A 26,122-nucleotide genomic window follows, 5' to 3' on the forward strand; every position below is an offset into this window, starting at 1 on the left:
TGCAGTGTGTGTTTGGAGATGAAAGGGGCTATGTGTGGCTAAGGGGCTGTATAAAAAAATAAAAAATAAATTAAAGCATCACTATAGTGTCAGGAAAACAAACAAATTTTCGTGACACTATATAACCCTTAGGTCCCCCCCCCCACCCTCAGGGCCCCCCTCCCGCTGGGCTGAAAGGGTTAAAACCCCTTCAGCCACTTACCTTTATCCAGCGCCGAGCTCCCTCGCCGAGCTCCCTCCTCCCACTCAGACGTCAGCTCTCGAGTGGAGCGGAGTGCGCATTTCTAAATGCTTTCCTATGGACGTTCTGCTCGCTGAATGCGATTTTCGCATTCAGCCTCGCAGAAGCGCCTCTAGCGGCTGTCAGGAAGACGCCCACTAGAGGCTGGATTAACCCTGCAATGTAAACATAGCAGTTTCTCTGAAACTGCTATGTTTACATCTGAAGGGTTAAAATCTGGGGGACCTGGCATTGAGCTAAAGTGGTCTGGGTGACTATAGTGGTCCTGCAAGGTGGCCTGGCAAGGTGGCCTGGCGTAAAAGAGATTTTTGACCATTGAGCTTCCTCTGTACTCGAGCACTGGCTCAGCAGGGGATGGCTTGGGAGAGCTCTCCTGTCGGCCTCATCCTAAGCATGAGAACGTGCAGGCTGGTGAGGGAGATCTTTGCTTTCCCCACCAACTGTGCTGCCCCGAGGCTGTGATGTTATGGCAATCCAGCCATGCATATGGGCACATTTTAGTTAAACAATATCTACATTTTAAATCCAAATATATATAATATAAATGTTCTATAAAGAAGATAAAGGTTGATATCTGTATAGTTCATTGTCCAAGTGGCTCTAAGATGGGTTTATCCCCATTCAGGGCTTTCTGAGACAGTCTAATCTATACTGTAAATTCCCATCTTATCCTCTACAAGTGTGTTTTCATTAATTAGAGCAGCATGGCAGGTTGGGATGTATTATATTTTATTTGGACCAGGTTAAGCAGGAAGGAGTGGTCAGCCTGGGGATCTTGTGGGCACAGCAATGTTTGTAGGATGAGGCCATTAGAATTAGGGACTCTGAGATAATTTTGGACCTTCCAGTTTATGATAAGGTTGTTTTTTCTTGTGCCTGAGGTTATGTGAACTCCCTGGTGCATTCCTCTATTTTTTACCCACCAGCTAATTGTACCAGCGAACGGGAGAAAGGGCAGGTGAAAGTTATTTTGGTTTCTGTAGTTCTTTTCCTTCGTGAATCTCAAAATATTGAAGAGCAAACATCGTATCAGCTTGATATCAAAGTTACCTGGTGGCTAGTTAGGATTTCTTGCTAAGTGATTTACCAGTGAAGGGTTACAAGCTTGGGAACGTTCCTCTTGTGTATGCTATAACCTCAGCATCTGCTGCATGCCTCCGTTCTGGGTCATATATTGATTATGGGAAATACATCTCCTTGCAAGGGGCTGTCAGTGGTCAGGTTACACGATGAAAGAATACAAAATCAATTCGCAGAGTGGAGTACATCTCCTGCAGATCAATGTCTCTTGTACTGTACAGACATGAATAAACCAACACTTGCCTGGCAGAGTGGAACATATTGCCATCCTTATATTGACCACACGTGTGCCGGCTGCTGTAAAAGATCGCTGAGACTTGCTTTGATTTGCATCTTTTGGAAAACCAAATATTGTGTTATTTTAGTATACACAGAGCTTGCATGTCTTATGTTCTTAGTTTCAGTAGTACAAAGTCTTTATTTAGTAGTTTATAATTGGGTGCATGATATTGTTTATAAATGACTGAGCCCATGATATCATTATAACGTTGCCAAATAAAGAAAACAAATTGATTTTTAAAATGATTTAATATTTTTTTCTTTGAGTGCCTTGCTTCAACAAGCTTACACCCAAATTTATAAACTTTAGCCGATATTTAAAGCTTCTCCTTACTTCTTACATTATATACCTTCCAATATACTGTCCACCTACCTCCACATATCAGCAATCGTGCTTTGCTTCTCTCACTTCTCCATTACATAAATCACAATGCATTGCCCTATACTGCTTAATCACATACCCCTTGTACGTTGTCCCTTTCCCCCATTACATAACCACACTTTACATGTCCACTCTTACTCTATTGTTACATATTACAGCCGTATTGCTGGCAAAGCATCAGGAGAGATGTAGTCCACATATAAATAGCCCTCTTTATTCTACTCCATCACATACCACCGCACTATTTATATACCCCCTACTCTATCACATTACCTTTTTATTTTCCTTCTTCCCATATCCCACATTGCATTGGCCAATTATATTTTTCTTTCTTTTTTTTATTTATTTTAAATTAAGGTAATCAGGTGATTATAATGAAACTACAGTGAAAAGAGTAATCTTTTTGGCTAACAAGCACTAACATAAATACTTAGAAATATAAAATGTGCTTAAACAGATCCCAAAGTCTTACCATTTTTATTTTAGGTAAGTCAAAAGCTGGGTATTGCATTTCAGCTAACATGAACACTGGAGCCAGTAGCCAGTACTCAGGTCTTCTATTTTCCTTAAAGCGGCACAGTCATGCCGAACTTACCTTTCCGTAATCGCTTACTCTTCTCTTCCTCTCTCAAGATCTGTTCTTCATTTCTTCCTGTCTGCTCTAGTTTTCTTTAACCCCTTAAGGACCAAACTTCTGGAATAAAAGGGAATTATGACGTGTCAGACATGTCATGTGTCCTTAAGGGGTTAAAACATAAGACAAAGTAGGGAAATTTTCCCACAGTAATCACCCTTTCCTCTGTGATCTTGCGATGCCTACTTTCACTATTCCCAAATGTCCTGTCATTTAGACAGAACGCCGGCGAAACTACCGAATTTCTTCCTAACAACGCGAACAGTTTGTTCATTCATGTTAGGACGACATTCGGTAGTTTTAGGTCGGTTTAAAATTTCATTCGAATGAATGAAATTCGGATCCGATCCGTGCTGCAGCTGCATCTTGCAGCCGCTTAGTAGATAGCTCCCCAATACTGTTGGAATTAGGGAGCTATCTACTAAAAGGCGGAAAGACCAAGATTGGTCTTTCATTTAACTTTACTAATACTAAGTAAAGATTACTTAGTATTAGTAATTAATCTCCCCCTACACGCTATTTTGCGAGTAGAGGCATGTCTAGTAAACTGCTCACTATTGTAAAAGAGTAAAGCACCCCCTAATAAATGGCTCCATGGGTGGGGGCTGGGTGGGAGGACACTAGGTCTCATCCCCCCCCATTTTCATTAAGGGCCCCCACCTGCCACTCATTGGTGGGGATCTGGGGGGGGGGGGCAATAGGTTCCCCCTTCAATTGTCTTTTAGGGCCCCCACCCGCTGCTCATGGGTGGAGGCTGGGGGGAGGACAATAGGTTTCCCCCCACATTGTCATTTAGGGCCCCCACCTGCCGCTCATGGGTGGGTGCCAGGGGAGGACAATGGGTCCCACCCCCCCCCCCATTTTCATTTAGGACCCCCACCCGCTGCTCATGGGTGGAGGTCGGGGGGGGGGCAGTAGGTGTCCCCCCTGTCACGAACGCACCCTACTCCAAGAGTGTGCGTGACGTAGTTGTGGTGGTGAAAGGGTTAAAGTACACTATTTGTCTGCACTAGACCGGAAATAATGACAAAATCCCCCTTTTTAACACCACCCACACTTAAACATAATAATATAACTATTACTATCTTAACGCTGCCACCACCAAGACAATTTATAAATGGGGTGCCTTGGTCCCCCAGGTAAATCAACAATAAAAACCCACCAAATATTACTTAGCACAGTATCTATGTAATTACAAAAATACTAACTAGTCTCTTCAGGTAACGTGATTCTTAACCAGACAAAGGTAGAACTTAATAAATGAATGTTTATTATGAGCAAAAATAGTCACAGTGCATATACAAATATATGGTAAACAAATTATTTACACCAATAACAGATAAAAACAAAAAGGATAAAATACAGAAGTCCTAATTACTCACTTAGGTTTTTCAAAGTACAACTTCTGTCCAGGGGGTCTCTGGCAAGGAAAGATGGTGACTCACTCAAAATTAGATCTTGGCCCCAAGCAAGTACACACCACCCTTCAGGATCACAGGAGATATACCCTGTGGAATTATCACACCCCACGCAGGGGCGTACCTATAGTGATTCCTAGTGACCACCTCCTTTGTTCCAGAAATAGCAAGCCAAATATAAACTTTTTGGTTTTATCTCCTCTACTGTACCTGCCATAGAAATAATAATTGCCTCTATGAATTTGTTATTGTTTTCCCATTCCATAGACATGTTGCACGCCCCACCTGAGATCCAATAGGACAGACATCACAATTCCTGCCACACGGTTTAAGTTGTGCAACTCATGTTTAGGCTTAATTAAAAGATTGGGCTTGTCCCATTCCAAATATAATAAAAATTAGGCTTTATTATTATTCTGTGGGGGTAAATATGAATGTTTTTGTCCTTCCTTTGGATATGATACTGGAGCAAAGCTAAAATGGTATTTACATTTCAAAGAGTTTTACTCAGCACTTAATGGTACAGGCCAAATGGATGAAGAGACATTCAGACTTTTCCCAAGTGTAGAACCTCACACCTTGCAGAGCCTTGAGTACCTCACATCCATATTAGTAAAACCCTTTCAACCCTGCTATGCCATCCACACTTCCCCTTCTGTCATCCAACCTCTGTGGGGGTCCCAGCTTCAAAAGATGTAACCCCTGTTGACCTCAGCAATAGCATCCTTTTGTGCCATTTACTACACAAATGGCATTAAAGGATTATATTTCATAATGTAATACTAAATTATGCACCCTTGCCGTGACACCTCCCCCAAATAAGAGACGCAATGGGAGAAGGCTCACATGCCTCTACCTTGCGTATCAACACTTGTTCCTTTTTGCCTCCACCTCATACACTCATCTTTTTCATAACTCTGGTTCTCCATGAATGGGGTAGCCCTCATGTGTTCGCACACCTCCCCCAAAAAGGCTTGCCCTTTGTCCCTAAGCCATAGAACAGCCATATCCACAACACGCATGCCTGATTTGCCTGTTTCCTTCTCACACTGCGCTCTGGTCACATCTCTTGGGCCGCACCCACTGCGCCCATGTATTAGCTCTAAGGGGAAGAAACCAACCAATTTCTGCAGTACTCCCCTGTAAGCACACAAAAGATGAGACAGAGGACACTCCCAGGGTACCTGCAATGTATCCACACTCCTTATCTTTTTTAGTTTGTGGTCTGCCTGCAGGGCTTGTTGCCCTTTTTGACTCTGAACCTTTGGTTCAGAATCAAAAAGTTGCTTAGAGACAGATTCCTTCTCCTGAGCTGGCTTGGGTGTATGTGTGAGATGTGATTGTGATAAGCTGACAAGGTTCCTGGTTCCCTCCATACTTTCACACAGCCCATCTGATACATTTGCTTCAGGCACATATTGGCACACATATTCATTCAGCCCTCTGTCCCTAGAATTCTCTTCCTGCACATTGTCACATGACACCTTTGACACCCCTTGGTCAGGCACATAATGTGGTACACACTCACATAATTTCCTCTCCCAGCCAGGCCATCCTCCCACAATCTCACATAGCCCATCACTTTCTCCTGGTTCTGGCACCTGACATACTCCTGACTGAGATACAGGGGAACTTATCAACTCATCCTGCCCTGACTCCCAGTGGTTTGATCCACTTATGTTTTCACATGGCCTCTCAAACAACCCTGGCTCTGACACAGATAGGCACACACGCTCATCCAGCCCTGGCAAACTTTCCCCTGGTACCACAGACACCTCTGGTTCTGGCACAGCCTGGCACACATGCTCATTCTGCCCTCCATCCCAGCACAATTGTCTGCATACATTTTCACAAGTTTCCACGGACACCCCTGGTTCTGGCACAGATTGACACACCTTCTGCCCTCCCTCCCAGAGAAGTTGCCCTGGCAAACTTTCCCCTGGTACCACAGACACCTCTGGTTCTGGCACAGCATGGCGCACATGCTCATTCTGCCCTCCCTCCCAGCATGATTGTCTGCATACATTTTCACATGTTTCCACGGACAGCCCTGGTTCTGGCACAGATTGACACACATTCTGCCCTCCCTCCCAGTAAAGTTGCCCTGGCCAACTTTCCCCTGTTACCACAGACACCTCTGGTTCTGGCACAGCCTGGCACACATGCTCATTCTGCCCTCCATCCCAGCACAATTGTCTGCATACATTTTCACAAGTTTCCACGGGCACCCCTGGTTCTGGCACAGATTGACACACCTTCTGCCCTCCCTCCCAGAGAAGTTGCCCTGGCAAACTTTCCCCTGGTACCACAGACACCTCTGGTTCTGGCACAGCATGGCGCACATGCTCATTCTGCCCTCCCTCCCAGCATGATTGTCTGCATACATTTTCACATGTTTCCACGGACAGCCCTGGTTCTGGCACAGATTGACACACATTCTGCCCTCCCTCCCAGTAAAGTTGCCCTGGCCAACTTTCCCCTGTTACCACAGACACCTCTGGTTCTGGCACAGCCTGGCACACATGCTCATTCTGCCCTCCCTCCCAGCACAATTGTCTGCATACATTTTCACATGTTTCCACGGACAACCCTGGTTCTGGCACAGATTGACACACATTCTGCCCTCCCTCCCAGTAAAGTTGCCCTGGCAAACTTTCACCTGTTACCACAGACACCTCTGGTTCTGGCACAGCCTGGCACACATGCTCATTCTGCCCTCCCTCCCAGCACAATTGTCTGCATACATTTTCACATGTTTCCACGGACAACCCTGGTTCTGGCACAGATTGACACACATTCTGCCCTCCCTCCCAGTAAAGTTGACTGGCAAACTTTCACCTGTTACCACAGACACCTCTGGTTCTGGCACAGCCTGGCACTCATGCTCATTCTGCCCTCCCTCCCAGCAAGGTAGTCTACGTACACTTTTACATATTGCCCTCTGCACAGTAGGGCCCCTATGAGGCTTGGGTTTAAAACACACATTACCTTCAGGCACATACTGGGATAACAATCTACCTAAGTCAGTACCAAGTAATACATTTGCAGGGATATTCTCATCTACCCCCACATTTCTGAAACCCTTCCCCGCTCCCCAATCCAAATAAACTCGTGCCATTGGCACTACAAGCCGTATCCCCCCAATTCCTTTAACTGCTAGAGTCTTGCCAGGAATTAAGTCCTCAGAGCGCACTAGCTCTGGACGCACAAGAGTCACATCTGCCCCAGTGTCCCTGAGTCCCACAGTTACCTCTCCTCCGACTGTCACAGGTTGCAGATTCACATTGTTGCTGCCCTCTGATCTGGTTACAAACAACACAGAGGACGTTGGTTCCGAGGAGCGTCCCTCCCCAGCTGATAATGCTGGCTGCCGTTTCCCAGGGCAAGCAACACTAATGTGCCCCACTTGGTTGCAAATAAAACATCTGCGACTATCTCCTTGCGCAGACATGGCACTAGCTCCCCTTCTCCCTAAGGTAGGAGCTGAAACAAAAGATGGCCCGCTAGGCCTGGTGATGGGGAGTCGTGGTGGTGTGGTCCTCCAGCTGGATGCTCCCTTGGCAAACCCTCTGCTCCGGTCCACTGTTGCTCGGTTGGCAGTGTGGACATCTGCCAGCTTACCCGCTTCCAATGCTGTTTTGGGGTTCCGGTCCAGCAGCCACTCCTGTACATCGGCTGGGCAGAGCTGCAAAAACTGTTCTTTTATTAGCAGATCTTGCAGACCTTCTAAAGTGGTAATCTCCAGCCCTGTAGTCCACTGTCGGAATGCTGTCGCTAGGTGCCCCACAGCTGCTGCATAACTTTCTGTAGGATGCTTTTGCAAAGTCCTGAATTTCTTTCGGTACACCTCAGGAGTGAGGTTGTACCGTTCCTGCAAGGCAGCCTTAATCGAATCATAGTCCTGGTCAAATTCTGCTGGAAGCGCAGCAAATGCTTCCAGTGCAGGACCTCTGAGACCAGGGGTGAGGTATTTTGCCCACTGGTCCTTTGGTAGATGGTACTGCCTGCAAACCTTTTCAAAACTGCGCAGGAAAACATCCAAATCACCATCTTTGTCCAAAGTTGGAAAATTCTCTGCACGTGGTTTGGGTGCAGAAGAGTCTCTGGAATTAATACTTATAGGGGAGGCAGTCAACCTCTCTAACTCAGCCATTTTTAGTTCATGCTCTCTGGCAGCTTGTCGCTCTGCAGCCTCTCTCTCAGCCTGCCGCTCTGCAGCCTCTCTCTCCCTCTCAGCAGCCTCTCTCTCCCTCTCAGCAGCCTCTCTCTCCCTCTCAGCCTCCTGATATTGAAGGATAAGCTGTAGTCTTTGGTTTGCATCTGCTGAGTCCACATATTTTAACACAGTTTGTAAGTAACAATCCAAAGGATCTCCAGATCTCGATACATCATTTACAAAAGCTGCAGGTATCTCCTCTGCAGTGTTTGAGGCCTCACTTTGCACTGCTTGTTGCAAATCATAGTCCACCAGCGCTTGTAATAGTTCCTCTTTTGTTTTTCCCCGACAGGGAATAGATCTCTCCCGGCAAAGCTGGTCTAGCGCTGCCTTGGACTGTGCATGGTACTCCATTTAGTAAATAAAAGATAGCAAAGAAAAAACAGAGAGGGGGGGGGGGGGGGGGGCTGTTGAGGTGTAAATATATTATATATGCACTGAGTTCAGCCTTTGGAAATTGAGACACAATTTCTTTTAGTGCCTGGATTAACCAACAAATCCAGCAACACTAAAATCTGGTATAAAAAGATGAAAAATCTTTTAGTTATCCCACCGCTATGCCACCAATTTGTCACGAACGCACCCTACTCCAAGAGTGTGCGTGACGTAGTTGTGGTGGTGAAAGGGTTAAAGTACACTATTTGTCTGCACTAGACCGGAAATAATGACAAAATCCCCCTTTTTAACACCACCCACACTTAAACATAATAATATAACTATTACTATCTTAACGCTGCCACCACCAAGACAATTTATAAATGGGGTGCCTTGGTCCCCCAGGTAAATCAACAATAAAAACCCACCAAATATTACTTAGCACAGTATCTATGTAATTACAAAAATACTAACTAGTCTCTTCAGGTAACGTGATTCTTAACCAGACAAAGGTAGAACTTAATAAATGAATGTTTATTATGAGCAAAAATAGTCACAGTGCATATACAAATATATGGTAAACAAATTATTTACACCAATAACAGATAAAAACAAAAAGGATAAAATACAGAAGTCCTAATTACTCACTTAGGTTTTTCAAAGTACAACTTCTGTCCAGGGGGTCTCTGGCAAGGAAAGATGGTGACTCACTCAAAATTAGATCTTGGCCCCAAGCAAGTACACACCACCCTTCAGGATCACAGGAGATATACCCTGTGGAATTATCACACCCCACGCAGGGGCGTACCTATAGTGATTCCTAGTGACCACCTCCTTTGTTCCAGAAATAGCAAGCCAAATATAAACTTTTTGGTTTTATCTCCTCTACTGTACCTGCCATAGAAATAATAATTGCCTCTATGAATTTGTTATTGTTTTCCCATTCCATAGACATGTTGCACGCCCCACCTGAGATCCAATAGGACAGACATCACAATTCCTGCCACACGGTTTAAGTTGTGCAACTCATGTTTAGGCTTAATTAAAAGATTGGGCTTGTCCCATTCCAAATATAATAAAAATTAGGCTTTATTATTATTCTGTGGGGGTAAATATGAATGTTTTTGTCCTTCCTTTGGATATGATACTGGAGCAAAGCTAAAATGGTATTTACATTTCAAAGAGTTTTACTCAGCACTTAATGGTACAGGCCAAATGGATGAAGAGACATTCAGACTTTTCCCAAGTGTAGAACCTCACACCTTGCAGAGCCTTGAGTACCTCACATCCATATTAGTAAAACCCTTTCAACCCTGCTATGCCATCCACACTTCCCCTTCTGTCATCCAACCTCTGTGGGGGTCCCAGCTTCAAAAGATGTAACCCCTGTTGACCTCAGCAATAGCATCCTTTTGTGCCATTTACTACACAAATGGCATTAAAGGATTATATTTCATAATGTAATACTAAATTATGCACCCTTGCCGTGACACCTCCCCCAAATAAGAGACGCAATGGGAGAAGGCTCACATGCCTCTACCTTGCGTATCAACACTTGTTCCTTTTTGCCTCCACCTCATACACTCATCTTTTTCATAACTCTGGTTCTCCATGAATGGGGTAGCCCTCATGTGTTCGCACACCTCCCCCAAAAAGGCTTGCCCTTTGTCCCTAAGCCATAGAACAGCCATATCCACAACACGCATGCCTGATTTGCCTGTTTCCTTCTCACACTGCGCTCTGGTCACATCTCTTGGGCCGCACCCACTGCGCCCATGTATTAGCTCTAAGGGGAAGAAACCAACCAATTTCTGCAGTACTCCCCTGTAAGCACACAAAAGATGAGACAGAGGACACTCCCAGGGTACCTGCAATGTATCCACACTCCTTATCTTTTTTAGTTTGTGGTCTGCCTGCAGGGCTTGTTGCCCTTTTTGACTCTGAACCTTTGGTTCAGAATCAAAAAGTTGCTTAGAGACAGATTCCTTCTCCTGAGCTGGCTTGGGTGTATGTGTGAGATGTGATTGTGATAAGCTGACAAGGTTCCTGGTTCCCTCCATACTTTCACACAGCCCATCTGATACATTTGCTTCAGGCACATATTGGCACACATATTCATTCAGCCCTCTGTCCCTAGAATTCTCTTCCTGCACATTGTCACATGACACCTTTGACACCCCTTGGTCAGGCACATAATGTGGTACACACTCACATAATTTCCTCTCCCAGCCAGGCCATCCTCCCACAATCTCACATAGCCCATCACTTTCTCCTGGTTCTGGCACCTGACATACTCCTGACTGAGATACAGGGGAACTTATCAACTCATCCTGCCCTGACTCCCAGTGGTTTGATCCACTTATGTTTTCACATGGCCTCTCAAACAACCCTGGCTCTGACACAGATAGGCACACACGCTCATCCAGCCCTGGCAAACTTTCCCCTGGTACCACAGACACCTCTGGTTCTGGCACAGCCTGGCACACATGCTCATTCTGCCCTCCATCCCAGCACAATTGTCTGCATACATTTTCACAAGTTTCCACGGACACCCCTGGTTCTGGCACAGATTGACACACCTTCTGCCCTCCCTCCCAGAGAAGTTGCCCTGGCAAACTTTCCCCTGGTACCACAGACACCTCTGGTTCTGGCACAGCATGGCGCACATGCTCATTCTGCCCTCCCTCCCAGCATGATTGTCTGCATACATTTTCACATGTTTCCACGGACAGCCCTGGTTCTGGCACAGATTGACACACATTCTGCCCTCCCTCCCAGTAAAGTTGCCCTGGCCAACTTTCCCCTGTTACCACAGACACCTCTGGTTCTGGCACAGCCTGGCACACATGCTCATTCTGCCCTCCATCCCAGCACAATTGTCTGCATACATTTTCACAAGTTTCCACGGGCACCCCTGGTTCTGGCACAGATTGACACACCTTCTGCCCTCCCTCCCAGAGAAGTTGCCCTGGCAAACTTTCCCCTGGTACCACAGACACCTCTGGTTCTGGCACAGCATGGCGCACATGCTCATTCTGCCCTCCCTCCCAGCATGATTGTCTGCATACATTTTCACATGTTTCCACGGACAGCCCTGGTTCTGGCACAGATTGACACACATTCTGCCCTCCCTCCCAGTAAAGTTGCCCTGGCCAACTTTCCCCTGTTACCACAGACACCTCTGGTTCTGGCACAGCCTGGCACACATGCTCATTCTGCCCTCCCTCCCAGCACAATTGTCTGCATACATTTTCACATGTTTCCACGGACAACCCTGGTTCTGGCACAGATTGACACACATTCTGCCCTCCCTCCCAGTAAAGTTGCCCTGGCAAACTTTCACCTGTTACCACAGACACCTCTGGTTCTGGCACAGCCTGGCACACATGCTCATTCTGCCCTCCCTCCCAGCACAATTGTCTGCATACATTTTCACATGTTTCCACGGACAACCCTGGTTCTGGCACAGATTGACACACATTCTGCCCTCCCTCCCAGTAAAGTTGACTGGCAAACTTTCACCTGTTACCACAGACACCTCTGGTTCTGGCACAGCCTGGCACTCATGCTCATTCTGCCCTCCCTCCCAGCAAGGTAGTCTACGTACACTTTTACATATTGCCCTCTGCACAGTAGGGCCCCTATGAGGCTTGGGTTTAAAACACACATTACCTTCAGGCACATACTGGGATAACAATCTACCTAAGTCAGTACCAAGTAATACATTTGCAGGGATATTCTCATCTACCCCCACATTTCTGAAACCCTTCCCCGCTCCCCAATCCAAATAAACTCGTGCCATTGGCACTACAAGCCGTATCCCCCCAATTCCTTTAACTGCTAGAGTCTTGCCAGGAATTAAGTCCTCAGAGCGCACTAGCTCTGGACGCACAAGAGTCACATCTGCCCCAGTGTCCCTGAGTCCCACAGTTACCTCTCCTCCGACTGTCACAGGTTGCAGATTCACATTGTTGCTGCCCTCTGATCTGGTTACAAACAACACAGAGGACGTTGGTTCCGAGGAGCGTCCCTCCCCAGCTGATAATGCTGGCTGCCGTTTCCCAGGGCAAGCAACACTAATGTGCCCCACTTGGTTGCAAATAAAACATCTGCGACTATCTCCTTGCGCAGACATGGCACTAGCTCCCCTTCTCCCTAAGGTAGGAGCTGAAACAAAAGATGGCCCGCTAGGCCTGGTGATGGGGAGTCGTGGTGGTGTGGTCCTCCAGCTGGATGCTCCCTTGGCAAACCCTCTGCTCCGGTCCACTGTTGCTCGGTTGGCAGTGTGGACATCTGCCAGCTTACCCGCTTCCAATGCTGTTTTGGGGTTCCGGTCCAGCAGCCACTCCTGTACATCGGCTGGGCAGAGCTGCAAAAACTGTTCTTTTATTAGCAGATCTTGCAGACCTTCTAAAGTGGTAATCTCCAGCCCTGTAGTCCACTGTCGGAATGCTGTCGCTAGGTGCCCCACAGCTGCTGCATAACTTTCTGTAGGATGCTTTTGCAAAGTCCTGAATTTCTTTCGGTACACCTCAGGAGTGAGGTTGTACCGTTCCTGCAAGGCAGCCTTAATCGAATCATAGTCCTGGTCAAATTCTGCTGGAAGCGCAGCAAATGCTTCCAGTGCAGGACCTCTGAGACCAGGGGTGAGGTATTTTGCCCACTGGTCCTTTGGTAGATGGTACTGCCTGCAAACCTTTTCAAAACTGCGCAGGAAAACATCCAAATCACCATCTTTGTCCAAAGTTGGAAAATTCTCTGCACGTGGTTTGGGTGCAGAAGAGTCTCTGGAATTAATACTTATAGGGGAGGCAGTCAACCTCTCTAACTCAGCCATTTTTAGTTCATGCTCTCTGGCAGCTTGTCGCTCTGCAGCCTCTCTCTCAGCCTGCCGCTCTGCAGCCTCTCTCTCCCTCTCAGCAGCCTCTCTCTCCCTCTCAGCAGCCTCTCTCTCCCTCTCAGCCTCCTGATATTGAAGGATAAGCTGTAGTCTTTGGTTTGCATCTGCTGAGTCCACATATTTTAACACAGTTTGTAAGTAACAATCCAAAGGATCTCCAGATCTCGATACATCATTTACAAAAGCTGCAGGTATCTCCTCTGCAGTGTTTGAGGCCTCACTTTGCACTGCTTGTTGCAAATCATAGTCCACCAGCGCTTGTAATAGTTCCTCTTTTGTTTTTCCCCGACAGGGAATAGATCTCTCCCGGCAAAGCTGGTCTAGCGCTGCCTTGGACTGTGCATGGTACTCCATTTAGTAAATAAAAGATAGCAAAGAAAAAACAGAGAGGGGGGGGGGGGGGGGGGGGCTGTTGAGGTGTAAATATATTATATATGCACTGAGTTCAGCCTTTGGAAATTGAGACACAATTTCTTTTAGTGCCTGGATTAACCAACAAATCCAGCAACACTAAAATCTGGTATAAAAAGATGAAAAATCTTTTAGTTATCCCACCGCTATGCCACCAATTTGTCACGAACGCACCCTACTCCAAGAGTGTGCGTGACGTAGTTGTGGTGGTGAAAGGGTTAAAGTACACTATTTGTCTGCACTAGACCGGAAATAATGACAAAATCCCCCTTTTTAACACCACCCACACTTAAACATAATAATATAACTATTACTATCTTAACGCTGCCACCACCAAGACAATTTATAAATGGGGTGCCTTGGTCCCCCAGGTAAATCAACAATAAAAACCCACCAAATATTACTTAGCACAGTATCTATGTAATTACAAAAATACTAACTAGTCTCTTCAGGTAACGTGATTCTTAACCAGACAAAGGTAGAACTTAATAAATGAATGTTTATTATGAGCAAAAATAGTCACAGTGCATATACAAATATATGGTAAACAAATTATTTACACCAATAACAGATAAAAACAAAAAGGATAAAATACAGAAGTCCTAATTACTCACTTAGGTTTTTCAAAGTACAACTTCTGTCCAGGGGGTCTCTGGCAAGGAAAGATGGTGACTCACTCAAAATTAGATCTTGGCCCCAAGCAAGTACACACCACCCTTCAGGATCACAGGAGATATACCCTGTGGAATTATCACACCCCACGCAGGGGCGTACCTATAGTGATTCCTAGTGACCACCTCCTTTGTTCCAGAAATAGCAAGCCAAATATAAACTTTTTGGTTTTATCTCCTCTACTGTACCTGCCATAGAAATAATAATTGCCTCTATGAATTTGTTATTGTTTTCCCATTCCATAGACATGTTGCACGCCCCACCTGAGATCCAATAGGACAGACATCACAATTCCTGCCACACGGTTTAAGTTGTGCAACTCATGTTTAGGCTTAATTAAAAGATTGGGCTTGTCCCATTCCAAATATAATAAAAATTAGGCTTTATTATTATTCTGTGGGGGTAAATATGAATGTTTTTGTCCTTCCTTTGGATATGATACTGGAGCAAAGCTAAAATGGTATTTACATTTTAAAGAGTTTTACTCAGCACTTAATGGTACAGGCCAAATGGATGAAGAGACATTCAGACTTTTCCCAAGTGTAGAACCTCACACCTTGCAGAGCCTTGAGTACCTCACATCCATATTAGTAAAACCCTTTCAACCCTGCTATGCCATCCACACTTCCCCTTCTGTCATCCAACCTCTGTGGGGGTCCCAGCTTCAAAAGATGTAACCCCTGTTGACCTCAGCAATAGCATCCTTTTGTGCCATTTACTACACAAATGGCATTAAAGGATTATATTTCATAATGTAATACTAAATTATGCACCCTTGCCGTGACACCTCCCCCAAATAAGAGACGCAATGGGAGAAGGCTCACATGCCTCTACCTTGCGTATCAACACTTGTTCCTTTTTGCCTCCACCTCATACACTCATCTTTTTCATAACTCTGGTTCTCCATGAATGGGGTAGCCCTCATGTGTTCGCACACCTCCCCCAAAAAGGCTTGCCCTTTGTCCCTAAGCCATAGAACAGCCATATCCACAACACGCATGCCTGATTTGCCTGTTTCCTTCTCACACTGCGCTCTGGTCACATCTCTTGGGCCGCACCCACTGCGCCCATGTATTAGCTCTAAGGGGAAGAAACCAACCAATTTCTGCAGTACTCCCCTGTAAGCACACAAAAGATGAGACAGAGGACACTCCCAGGGTACCTGCAATGTATCCACACTCCTTATCTTTTTTAGTTTGTGGTCTGCCTGCAGGGCTTGTTGCCCTTTTTGACTCTGAACCTTTGGTTCAGAATCAAAAAGTTGCTTAGAGACAGATTCCTTCTCCTGAGCTGGCTTGGGTGTATGTGTGAGATGTGATTGTGATAAGCTGACAAGGTTCCTGGTTCCCTCCATACTTTCACACAGCCCATCTGATACATTTGCTTCAGGCACATATTGGCACACATATTCATTCAGCCCTCTGTCCCTAGAATTCTCTTCCTGCACATTGTCACATGACACCTTTGACACCCCTTGGTCAGGCACATAATGTGGTACACACTCACATAATTTCCTCTCCCAGCCAGGCCATCCTCCCACAATCTCACATAGCCCATCACTTTCTCCTGGTTCTGGCACCTGACATACTCCTGACTGAGATACAGGGGAACTTATCAACTCATCCTGCCCTGACTCCCAGTGGTTTGATCCACTTATGTTTTCACATGGCCTCTCAAACAACCCTGGCTCTGACACAGATAGGCACACACGCTCATCCAGCCCTGGCAAACTTTCCCCTGGTACCACAGACACCTCTGGTTCTGGCACAGCCTGGCACACATGCTCATTCTGCCCTCCATCCCAGCACAATTGTCTGCATACATTTTCACAAGTTTCCACGGGCACCCCTGGTTCTGGCACAGATTGACACACCTTCTGCCCTCCCTCCCAGAGAAGTTGCCCTGGCAAACTTTCCCCTGGTACCACAGACACCTCTGGTTCTGGCACAGCATGGCGCACATGCTCATTCTGCCCTCCCTCCCAGCATGATTGTCTGCATACATTTTCACATGTTTCCACGGACAGCCCTGGTTCTGGCACAGATTGACACACATTCTGCCCTCCCTCCCAGTAAAGTTGCCCTGGCCAACTTTCCCCTGTTACCACAGACACCTCTGGTTCTGGCACAGCCTGGCACACATGCTCATTCTGCCCTCCCTCCCAGCACAATTGTCTGCATACATTTTCACATGTTTCCACGGACAACCCTGGTTCTGGCACAGATTGACACACATTCTGCCCTCCCTCCCAGTAAAGTTGCCCTGGCAAACTTTCACCTGTTACCACAGACACCTCTGGTTCTGGCACAGCCTGGCACACATGCTCATTCTGCCCTCCCTCCCAGCACAATTGTCTGCATACATTTTCACATGTTTCCACGGACAACCCTGGTTCTGGCACAGATTGACACACATTCTGCCCTCCCTCCCAGTAAAGTTGACTGGCAAACTTTCACCTGTTACCACAGACACCTCTGGTTCTGGCACAGCCTGGCACTCATGCTCATTCTGCCCTCCCTCCCAGCAAGGTAGTCTACGTACACTTTTACATATTGCCCTCTGCACAGTAGGGCCCCTATGAGGCTTGGGTTTAAAACACACATTACCTTCAGGCACATACTGGGATAACAATCTACCTAAGTCAGTACCAAGTAATACATTTGCAGGGATATTCTCATCTACCCCCACATTTCTGAAACCCTTCCCCGCTCCCCAATCCAAATAAACTCGTGCCATTGGCACTACAAGCCGTATCCCCCCAATTCCTTTAACTGCTAGAGTCTTGCCAGGAATTAAGTCCTCAGAGCGCACTAGCTCTGGACGCACAAGAGTCACATCTGCCCCAGTGTCCCTGAGTCCCACAGTTACCTCTCCTCCGACTGTCACAGGTTGCAGATTCACATTGTTGCTGCCCTCTGATCTGGTTACAAACAACACAGAGGACGTTGGTTCCGAGGAGCGTCCCTCCCCAGCTGATAATGCTGGCTGCCGTTTCCCAGGGCAAGCAACACTAATGTGCCCCACTTGGTTGCAAATAAAACATCTGCGACTATCTCCTTGCGCAGACATGGCACTAGCTCCCCTTCTCCCTAAGGTAGGAGCTGAAACAAAAGATGGCCCGCTAGGCCTGGTGATGGGGAGTCGTGGTGGTGTGGTCCTCCAGCTGGATGCTCCCTTGGCAAACCCTCTGCTCCGGTCCACTGTTGCTCGGTTGGCAGTGTGGACATCTGCCAGCTTACCCGCTTCCAATGCTGTTTTGGGGTTCCGGTCCAGCAGCCACTCCTGTACATCGGCTGGGCAGAGCTGCAAAAACTGTTCTTTTATTAGCAGATCTTCTAAAGTGGTAATCTCCAGCCCTGTAGTCCACTGTCGGAATGCTGTCGCTAGGTGCCCCACAGCTGCTGCATAACTTTCTGTAGGATGCTTTTGCAAAGTCCTGAATTTCTTTCGGTACACCTCAGGAGTGAGGTTGTACCGTTCCTGCAAGGCAGCCTTAATCGAATCATAGTCCTGGTCAAATTCTGCTGGAAGCGCAGCAAATGCTTCCAGTGCAGGACCTCTGAGACCAGGGGTGAGGTATTTTGCCCACTGGTCCTTTGGTAGATGGTACTGCCTGCAAACCTTTTCAAAACTGCGCAGGAAAACATCCAAATCACCATCTTTGTCCAAAGTTGGAAAATTCTCTGCACGTGGTTTGGGTGCAGAAGAGTCTCTGGAATTAATACTTATAGGGGAGGCAGTCAACCTCTCTAACTCAGCCATTTTTAGTTCATGCTCTCTGGCAGCTTGTCGCTCTGCAGCCTCTCTCTCAGCCTGCCGCTCTGCAGCCTCTCTCTCCCTCTCAGCAGCCTCTCTCTCCCTCTCAGCAGCCTCTCTCTCCCTCTCAGCCTCCTGATATTGAAGGATAAGCTGTAGTCTTTGGTTTGCATCTGCTGAGTCCACATATTTTAACACCGTTTGTAAGTAACAATCCAAAGGATCTCCAGATCTCGATACATCATTTACAAAAGCTGCAGGTATCTCCTCTGCAGTGTTTGAGGCCTCACTTTGCACTGCTTGTTGCAAATCATAGTCCACCAGCGCTTGTAATAGTTCCTCTTTTGTTTTTCCCCCGACAGGGAATAGATCTCTCCCGGCAAAGCTGGTCTAGCGCTGCCTTGGACTGTGCATGGTACTCCATTTAGTAAATAAAAGATAGCAAAGAAAAAACAGAGAGGGGGGGGGGGGGCTGTTGAGGTGTAAATATATTATATATGCACTGAGTTCAGCCTTTGGAAATTGAGACACAATTTCTTTTAGTGCCTGGATTAACCAACAAATCCAGCAACACTAAAATCTGGTATAAAAAGATGAAAAATCTTTTAGTTATCCCACCGCTATGCCACCAATTTGTCACGAACGCACCCTACTCCAAGAGTGTGCGTGACGTAGTTGTGGTGGTGAAAGGGTTAAAGTACACTATTTGTCTGCACTAGACCGGAAATAATGACAAAATCCCCCTTTTTAACACCACCCACACTTAAACATAATAATATAACTATTACTATCTTAACGCTGCCACCACCAAGACAATTTATAAATGGGGTGCCTTGGTCCCCCAGGTAAATCAACAATAAAAACCCACCAAATATTACTTAGCACAGTATCTATGTAATTACAAAAATACTAACTAGTCTCTTCAGGTAACGTGATTCTTAACCAGACAAAGGTAGAACTTAATAAATGAATGTTTATTATGAGCAAAAATAGTCACAGTGCATATACAAATATATGGTAAACAAATTATTTACACCAATAACAGATAAAAACAAAAAGGATAAAATACAGAAGTCCTAATTACTCACTTAGGTTTTTCAAAGTACAACTTCTGTCCAGGGGGTCTCTGGCAAGGAAAGGTGGTGACTCACTCAAAATTAGATCTTGGCCCCAAGCAAGTACACACCACCCTTCAGGATCACAGGAGATATACCCTGTGGAATTATCACACCCCACCCAGGGGCGTACCTATAGTGATTCCTAGTGACCACCTCCTTTGTTCCAGAAATAGCAAGCCAAATATAAACTTTTTGGTTTTATCTCCTCTACTGTACCTGCCATAGAAATAATAATTGCCTCTATGAATTTATTGTTTTCCCATTCCATAGACATGTTGCACGCCCCACCTGAGATCCAATAGGACAGACATCACAATTCCTGCCACACGGTTTAAGTTGTGCAACTCATGTTTAGGCTTAATTAAAAGATTGGGCTTGTCCCATTCCAAATATAATAAAAATTAGGCTTTATTATTATTCTGTGGGGTAAATATGAATGTTTTTGTCCTTCCTTTGGATATGATACTGGAGCAAAGCTAAAATGGTATTTACATTTCAAAGAGTTTTACTCAGCACTTAATGGTACAGGCCAAATGGATGAAGAGACATTCAGACTTTTCCCAAGTGTAGAACCTCACACCTTGCAGAGCCTTGATTACCTCACATCCATATTAGTAAAACCCTTTCAACCCTGCTATGCCATCCACACTTCCCCTTCTGTCATCCAACCTCTGTGGGGGTCCCAGCTTCAAAAGATGTAACCCCTGTTGACCTCAGCAATAGCATCCTTTTGTGCCATTTACTACACAAATGGCATTAAAGGATTATATTTCATAATGTAATACTAAATTATGCACCCTTGCCGTGACACCCCCCATTGTCTTTTAGAGGCCCAACCCAACGTTCATGGGTTGGGGGCGAGGGGTGGGGGGGACAATACGTACTCCCCATTGTTTTTTAGGGCCCCGGCACGAAATTAAGATACAAAATAGGTAATATAGGGGGCCTGGGGGCATTTGGGGGTGACTAGGGGGCAATTAGATGTAGTGGAGTCGGGAGGGGGGGTTACAAAAAACAAAACAACTGGATTCGGCCATGACAATGCCACTTTAGTGCAAGAGAAGTGTTGGATGGCTGCAATTTGTGTGTTTACGCCAAGGTAGCAATGTCAGTCTGCTCCAGGAATATGCTAAGTGGTCTGAACAACCGCCAGAATGGAGTGACTTCCCTTTACACATTGCTGGGATGTTGTTCTGGTTACTTGTGGCATATGCCAAATCAATTGCAGAAAAATAGTGCATGTTGAGAATAAGGTAAACTTGTGACTTTGATTGAAGTAATTAATAGAAATTGATTTTCCATTATTTTCAATTATTCTGCACAGGGAAACCAAAGTGGCCATGTGGGAAACCTAAAAGAGGAACTCATGGAGCGCACAAATCATCCAAACAGGTATTATTTTACATCTAAATTAAGTATATTAATCCAATTGTTTCTCTGGCCAAATTAATTACTTTTTTCTTTCATTAATACTGTTTAAGTAATCTTCTCTTTAAAATGTCTCATCGCCTCATAGTGTTTCATCTAATCTTTTCTGATAACCCCTCCTGTAACTCCATAAAACCTCTCTCTATAACTCCTCCTATTACTCCATATAACCTCTCTCTATAACCCCTCCTATTACTCCATATAACCTCTCTCTATAACTCCTCCTATTACTCCATATAACCTCTCCCTATAACTCCTCCTATTACTCCATATAACCTCTCTCTATAACTCCTCCTATTACTCCATATATCCTCTCACTATAACTCCTCCTATTACTCCATATAACCTCTCTCTATAACTCCTCCTATTACTCCATATAACCTCTCTCTATAACTCCTCCTATTACTACATATAACCTCTCTCTATAACTCCTCCTATTACTCCATATAACCTCTCTATAACTCCTCCTATTACTCCATATAACCTCTCCCTATAACTCCTCCTATTACTCCATATAACCTCTCTCTATAACTCCTCCTATTACTTCATATAACCTCTCTCTATAACTCCTCCTATTACTCCATATAACCTCTCCCTATAACTCCTCCTATTACTCCATATAACCTCTCCCTATAACTCCTCCTATTACTCCATATAACCTCTCTCTATAACTCCTCCTATTACTTCATATAACCTCTCCCTATAACTCCTCCTGTTACTCCATATAACCTCTCTCTATAACCCCTCCTATTACTCCATATAACCTCTCTCTATAACTCCTCCTATTACTCCATATATCCTCTCTCTATAACTCCTCCTATTACTCCATATAACCTCTCCCTATAACTCCTCCTATTACTCCATATAACCTCTCCCTATAACTCCTCTTATTACTCCATATAACCTCTCACTATAACTCCTCTTATTACTCCATATAACCTCTACCTATAACTCCTCCTATTACTTCATATAACCTCTCCCTATAACTCCTCCTATTACTCCATATAACCTCTCCCTATAACTCCTCCTATTACTCCATATAACCTCTCTCTATAACTCCTCCTATTACTCCATATAACCTCTACCTATAACTCCTCCTATTACTTCATATAACCTCTCCCTATAACTCCTCCTATTACTCCATATAACCTCTCCCTATTACTCCATATAACCTCTCCCTATAACTCCTCCTATTACTCCATATAACCTCTCCCTATAACTCCTCCTATTACTCCATATAACCTCTCTCTATAACTCCTCCTATTACTCCATATAATCTCTCTCTATAACTCCTATTACTCCATATAACCTCTCCATATAACTCCTCCTATTACTCCATATAACCTCTCCCTATAACTCCTCCTATTACTCCATATAACCTCTCCATATAACTCCTCCTATTACTCCATATAACCTCTCTCTATAACTCCTCCTATTACTCCATATAACCTCTCCCTATAACTCCTCCTATTACTCCATATAACCTCTCCCTATAACTCCTCCTATTACTCCATATAACCTCTCCCTATAACTCCTCCTATTTCTCCATATAACCTCTCCCTATAACTCCTCCTATTACTCCATATAACCTCTCCCTATAACTCCTCCTATTACTCCATATAACCTCTCTCTATAACTCCTCCTATTACTCCATATAACCTCTCCATATAACTCCTCCTATTTCTCCATATAACCTCTCCCTATAACTCCTCCTATTACTCCATATAACCTCTCCATATAACTCCTCCTATTACTCCATATAACCTCTCTCTATAACTCCTCCTATTACTCCATATAACCTCTCTCTATAACTCCTCCTATTACTCCATATAACCTCTCCATATAACTCCTCCTATTACTCCATATAACCTCTCCCTATAACTCCTCCTATTACTCCATGTAACTTTCCCTAAAACTCCTCCTATTACTCCATATAACCTCTCCCTATTACTCCATATAACCTCTCCCTATAACTCCTCCTATTACTCCATATAACCTCTCCATATAACTCCTCCTATTACTCCATATAACCTCTCTCTATAACTCCTCCTATTTCTCCATATAACCTCTCTCTATAACTCCTCCTATTACTCCATATAACCTCTCTCTATAACTCCTCCTATTTCTCCATATAACCTCTCCCTATAACTCCTCCTATTACTCCATATAACCTCTCCCTAAAACTCCTCCTATTGCTCCATATAACCTCTCTCTATACCTCCTATTGCTCCATATAACCTCTCTATTACGCTTCTTATTACTCAGTATATCCCTGTATATCTTTTAATAATCATCGCATATCTAAGTCACCCTTCGTTGGCGTTTTACTTTTTCAAGGGGTTAATATTGTATTTAGTGGGAAGTAAAGAGTGAGCAGTTTTTGAACTGTGGAAGATATTTGCTGTGCTAGCATAATGATGCTCCATCTTTACTTTGTGATGCATTAGTGAGATCATCACTCATTCTGTGAGCAGGAAACTGGCGCTGGGAGTTTTCTTGGTTGTTGATAGACCCGTAATCTAGTGGAGGGAAGATTAATTGAGATGAGAGGACTGTTTATGATATTTCATGGGTGTCTGAGATAAGCACGTTTATTTTGAAGCCATTAATCCAAAAGGGATAAATCATTGTAACAGGAGTTTATGCCTCAATCTCTTTAGGAAATGTTGACTTTGTTGGTTATAAAGGGTTTCATATTCATTCACCACTAGATAAAGCACATAGCAATATTGAAGTAGAAGGAAGTATAATGTCATTTTAAGTTGTGGCCCAGTCTGTCACCACTTATTGTTATTTTTTACCCTGTTAAATTCATTCCTTACTATTCGTGAGCTGTTTCCTTCCATCCTTAGTCACCCTATCACTGCTAGTGTCATTACCTTGTTAGTCACCCAGACCTTCCACGATAAGTAAACTCTTCAACGGCATGTGTTCTGACATCATTTATTTATGTCTATACAAAATTTCCACACACTGGTCAATGTCTAAATAAATCGAGTGTACAGTGAAAAGAAATACTATGAATGAAGGCTCAGATGCAAGTTGTACAATGGATGAGAATAGAAAATAGTGAAAGTGTTCTCACTACTCGGTCGTTCGTGGACATACAACTTGTGGAACCAATGTTTGAGTGCTTTTGTTCTCGTAGTGCATTATTCGGCAGATGTTTAGCTGTGTAATTTCAGTTCTTTTGTTTTTCTCAATTTAAAAAAAATTCAAATGGCTAAACTTTGAATGCCCACAATTTTTTTTTTTTTTTTAATTCTTTATTTTGGGTGTGCACAGAACAAACAGGTAGCTGGCACGCGCCACAACAGCGACATCCAGTAAAATAGGTAGACATAGGTAGTACAAGTCATGGCATACGTTATACAGGCACATTTTTATAGTTATTATAGTAGTACGATAGTTTAGGTTGACGTTTAGTTTTCAAGATGTTAGCATAATGCACATGCCATGCAGAAATAGGTAGGAGAGGGACAAAAGAGGAAAAACATGGCTCGTGCAGAGAACGTACATACAAGAGCATTCTAACAATTGAGTTATTAGTGTTAAATCTCGCTTGTTGCCTATGCATTTATTTTAAGAAGATAAACAAGAACAGTTGAGCATTGTATAGCAAGCATAAGCCTAACGACAATTCACATGAGTTTAGTCAGCAATAACAGGTGTTAGCATTAAATATAAAGTCATTTAAGTTCTAACTTTGCTTGGTGGATTTACTGCACTTAGTAGTAACCGTGCTATAACATAGAATTAACAGGCTTGAATTGCATATAATCTAGTGTGTCACGCTGCGGTAGGCAGGCCACAAATACATATATTTAAACGTAGTTTAAGCTATAGCTATCGAATACAGGCTTAGTTTAAGAGTGGGGTTACTACGCTTAGAGGTGCAGGTGAATAAGCTATGTGCCTCAGGATTGAAACATGTAGTAATGCTATAATGTTAATAAAATGATGTTTGTCATAGCGCTTGCGTCTTAACGGGCCTAACAGCAAAACCAATACACTTTAGGCAGTGGCAGTAGAATAGTACAAATTTGTGCCACATGTGAGTGGACAAATATTAATCTGATATTGCACCGCATGGAGCTACACACAGGTGATGGAGGGTTAAACCTCTCAGTTCATGCAGGTCATTTGTTCAGCTGCAGCCTGGCTCCCTCCAAACAGCTGCCGTCTGACTTGGGACGTGCCAACTTCCATTTCAGTGCCACCTTCCAAAGGATGTTCCTTCTTTGAGCTGCCGTTTAGTAAGCCAGTGGATGAGGTTGCTGCAAAACCGTCTCCATATCGACATCACTGGTATAGCTGTGAGTCTGCTGTGGTGTGGTCAGGTTTACGCTGTTTAGTTCAGTTACCGTAAGGCTAGACGGCTGGTGCTTAATCTGACAGTTGGACTGATGAGCTTTATTATCCTGCAGTGAGGTGCACATGCGGCTGGCGTGTGGCGGCCATTTTGAGGACCGCCGCGGGATAGTTTCCTGTAGCAGGGTAGCCGTTTACCGACCCGCGTGTTGTGGCTTGATAGTGGTCCCTGCTTGTGCGTGTGCAGACCGGGATAACCCCCCCGGTCCAGAGGGGGGGGGGACGCCGGACCCCGGCCGGAGACCCGGGAGAGCGGCCATCTCATCCCGGCTCAAGCTCCTCATGCCTTGGGCCTTAGTCGGGTTACGGATGGCAGCTTAATTAGTATCCCCTCGTACCTCGGGATCTGGGGATCAAGGTGGGCGCCGTTGTGGGTGGCTGGGGAGGTTCTGCCTCTAGTTTGCTCCGTTTTCCCGGCTCCGAAGCGGGAGCTCAGACAGAAGCGTCTGATCCCGTCGGCGGTCCGCCCCCGCCCCCAATTTTTTAAACATTCTTGGGCCTTTATAGTTTCTACAGTGAGACCAGGGACCAGGAAGAGCTCTCCAATCTAAATCTGGTCATCACCTCGATGTCATAGGGGATGCAATGAATTGATAAGGAATGCTATAGCAGTGCTTCCCAATTATTTTTTTGATCAAGGGACACTTCACACTTCTGAGAGAAACATTTCCAAAGCACATATTTTTATTTTTACCTTCATAAGACCTTCAAGACTATCATCTTATTATGTGAAGCCTTATAGAAGAAACCTCTATTAAATAATATTTCACAATTTATGCCACATTGTATTAATTTATATTGTATGAATTTTCCTGCAGTTCAAAATGTGTAAAATGCAGCC

The 26,122-nt window shown here is 44.8% G+C and overlaps 1 protein-coding gene across 3 annotated transcripts in view; it reads left to right on the plus strand.

The window, feature by feature from the left end:
- Positions 1 to 26,122, plus strand: part of SCAPER (S-phase cyclin A associated protein in the ER) — a 292,144-nt gene that overhangs the window by 57,521 nt on the left and 208,501 nt on the right. For all 3 annotated transcript variants that reach the window (XM_063449439.1, XM_063449440.1, XM_063449441.1), the window contains exon 3: positions 20,807 to 20,874. In XM_063449439.1, coding sequence (XP_063305509.1) covers positions 20,807 to 20,874 — 68 coding nt within the window. The remainder of the gene's footprint in view (positions 1 to 20,806; positions 20,875 to 26,122) is intronic.

The sequence above is a fragment of the Pelobates fuscus genome, chromosome 3 (genome assembly GCF_036172605.1).
Source record: "Pelobates fuscus isolate aPelFus1 chromosome 3, aPelFus1.pri, whole genome shotgun sequence".
NCBI lineage: Eukaryota > Metazoa > Chordata > Amphibia > Anura > Pelobatidae > Pelobates > Pelobates fuscus.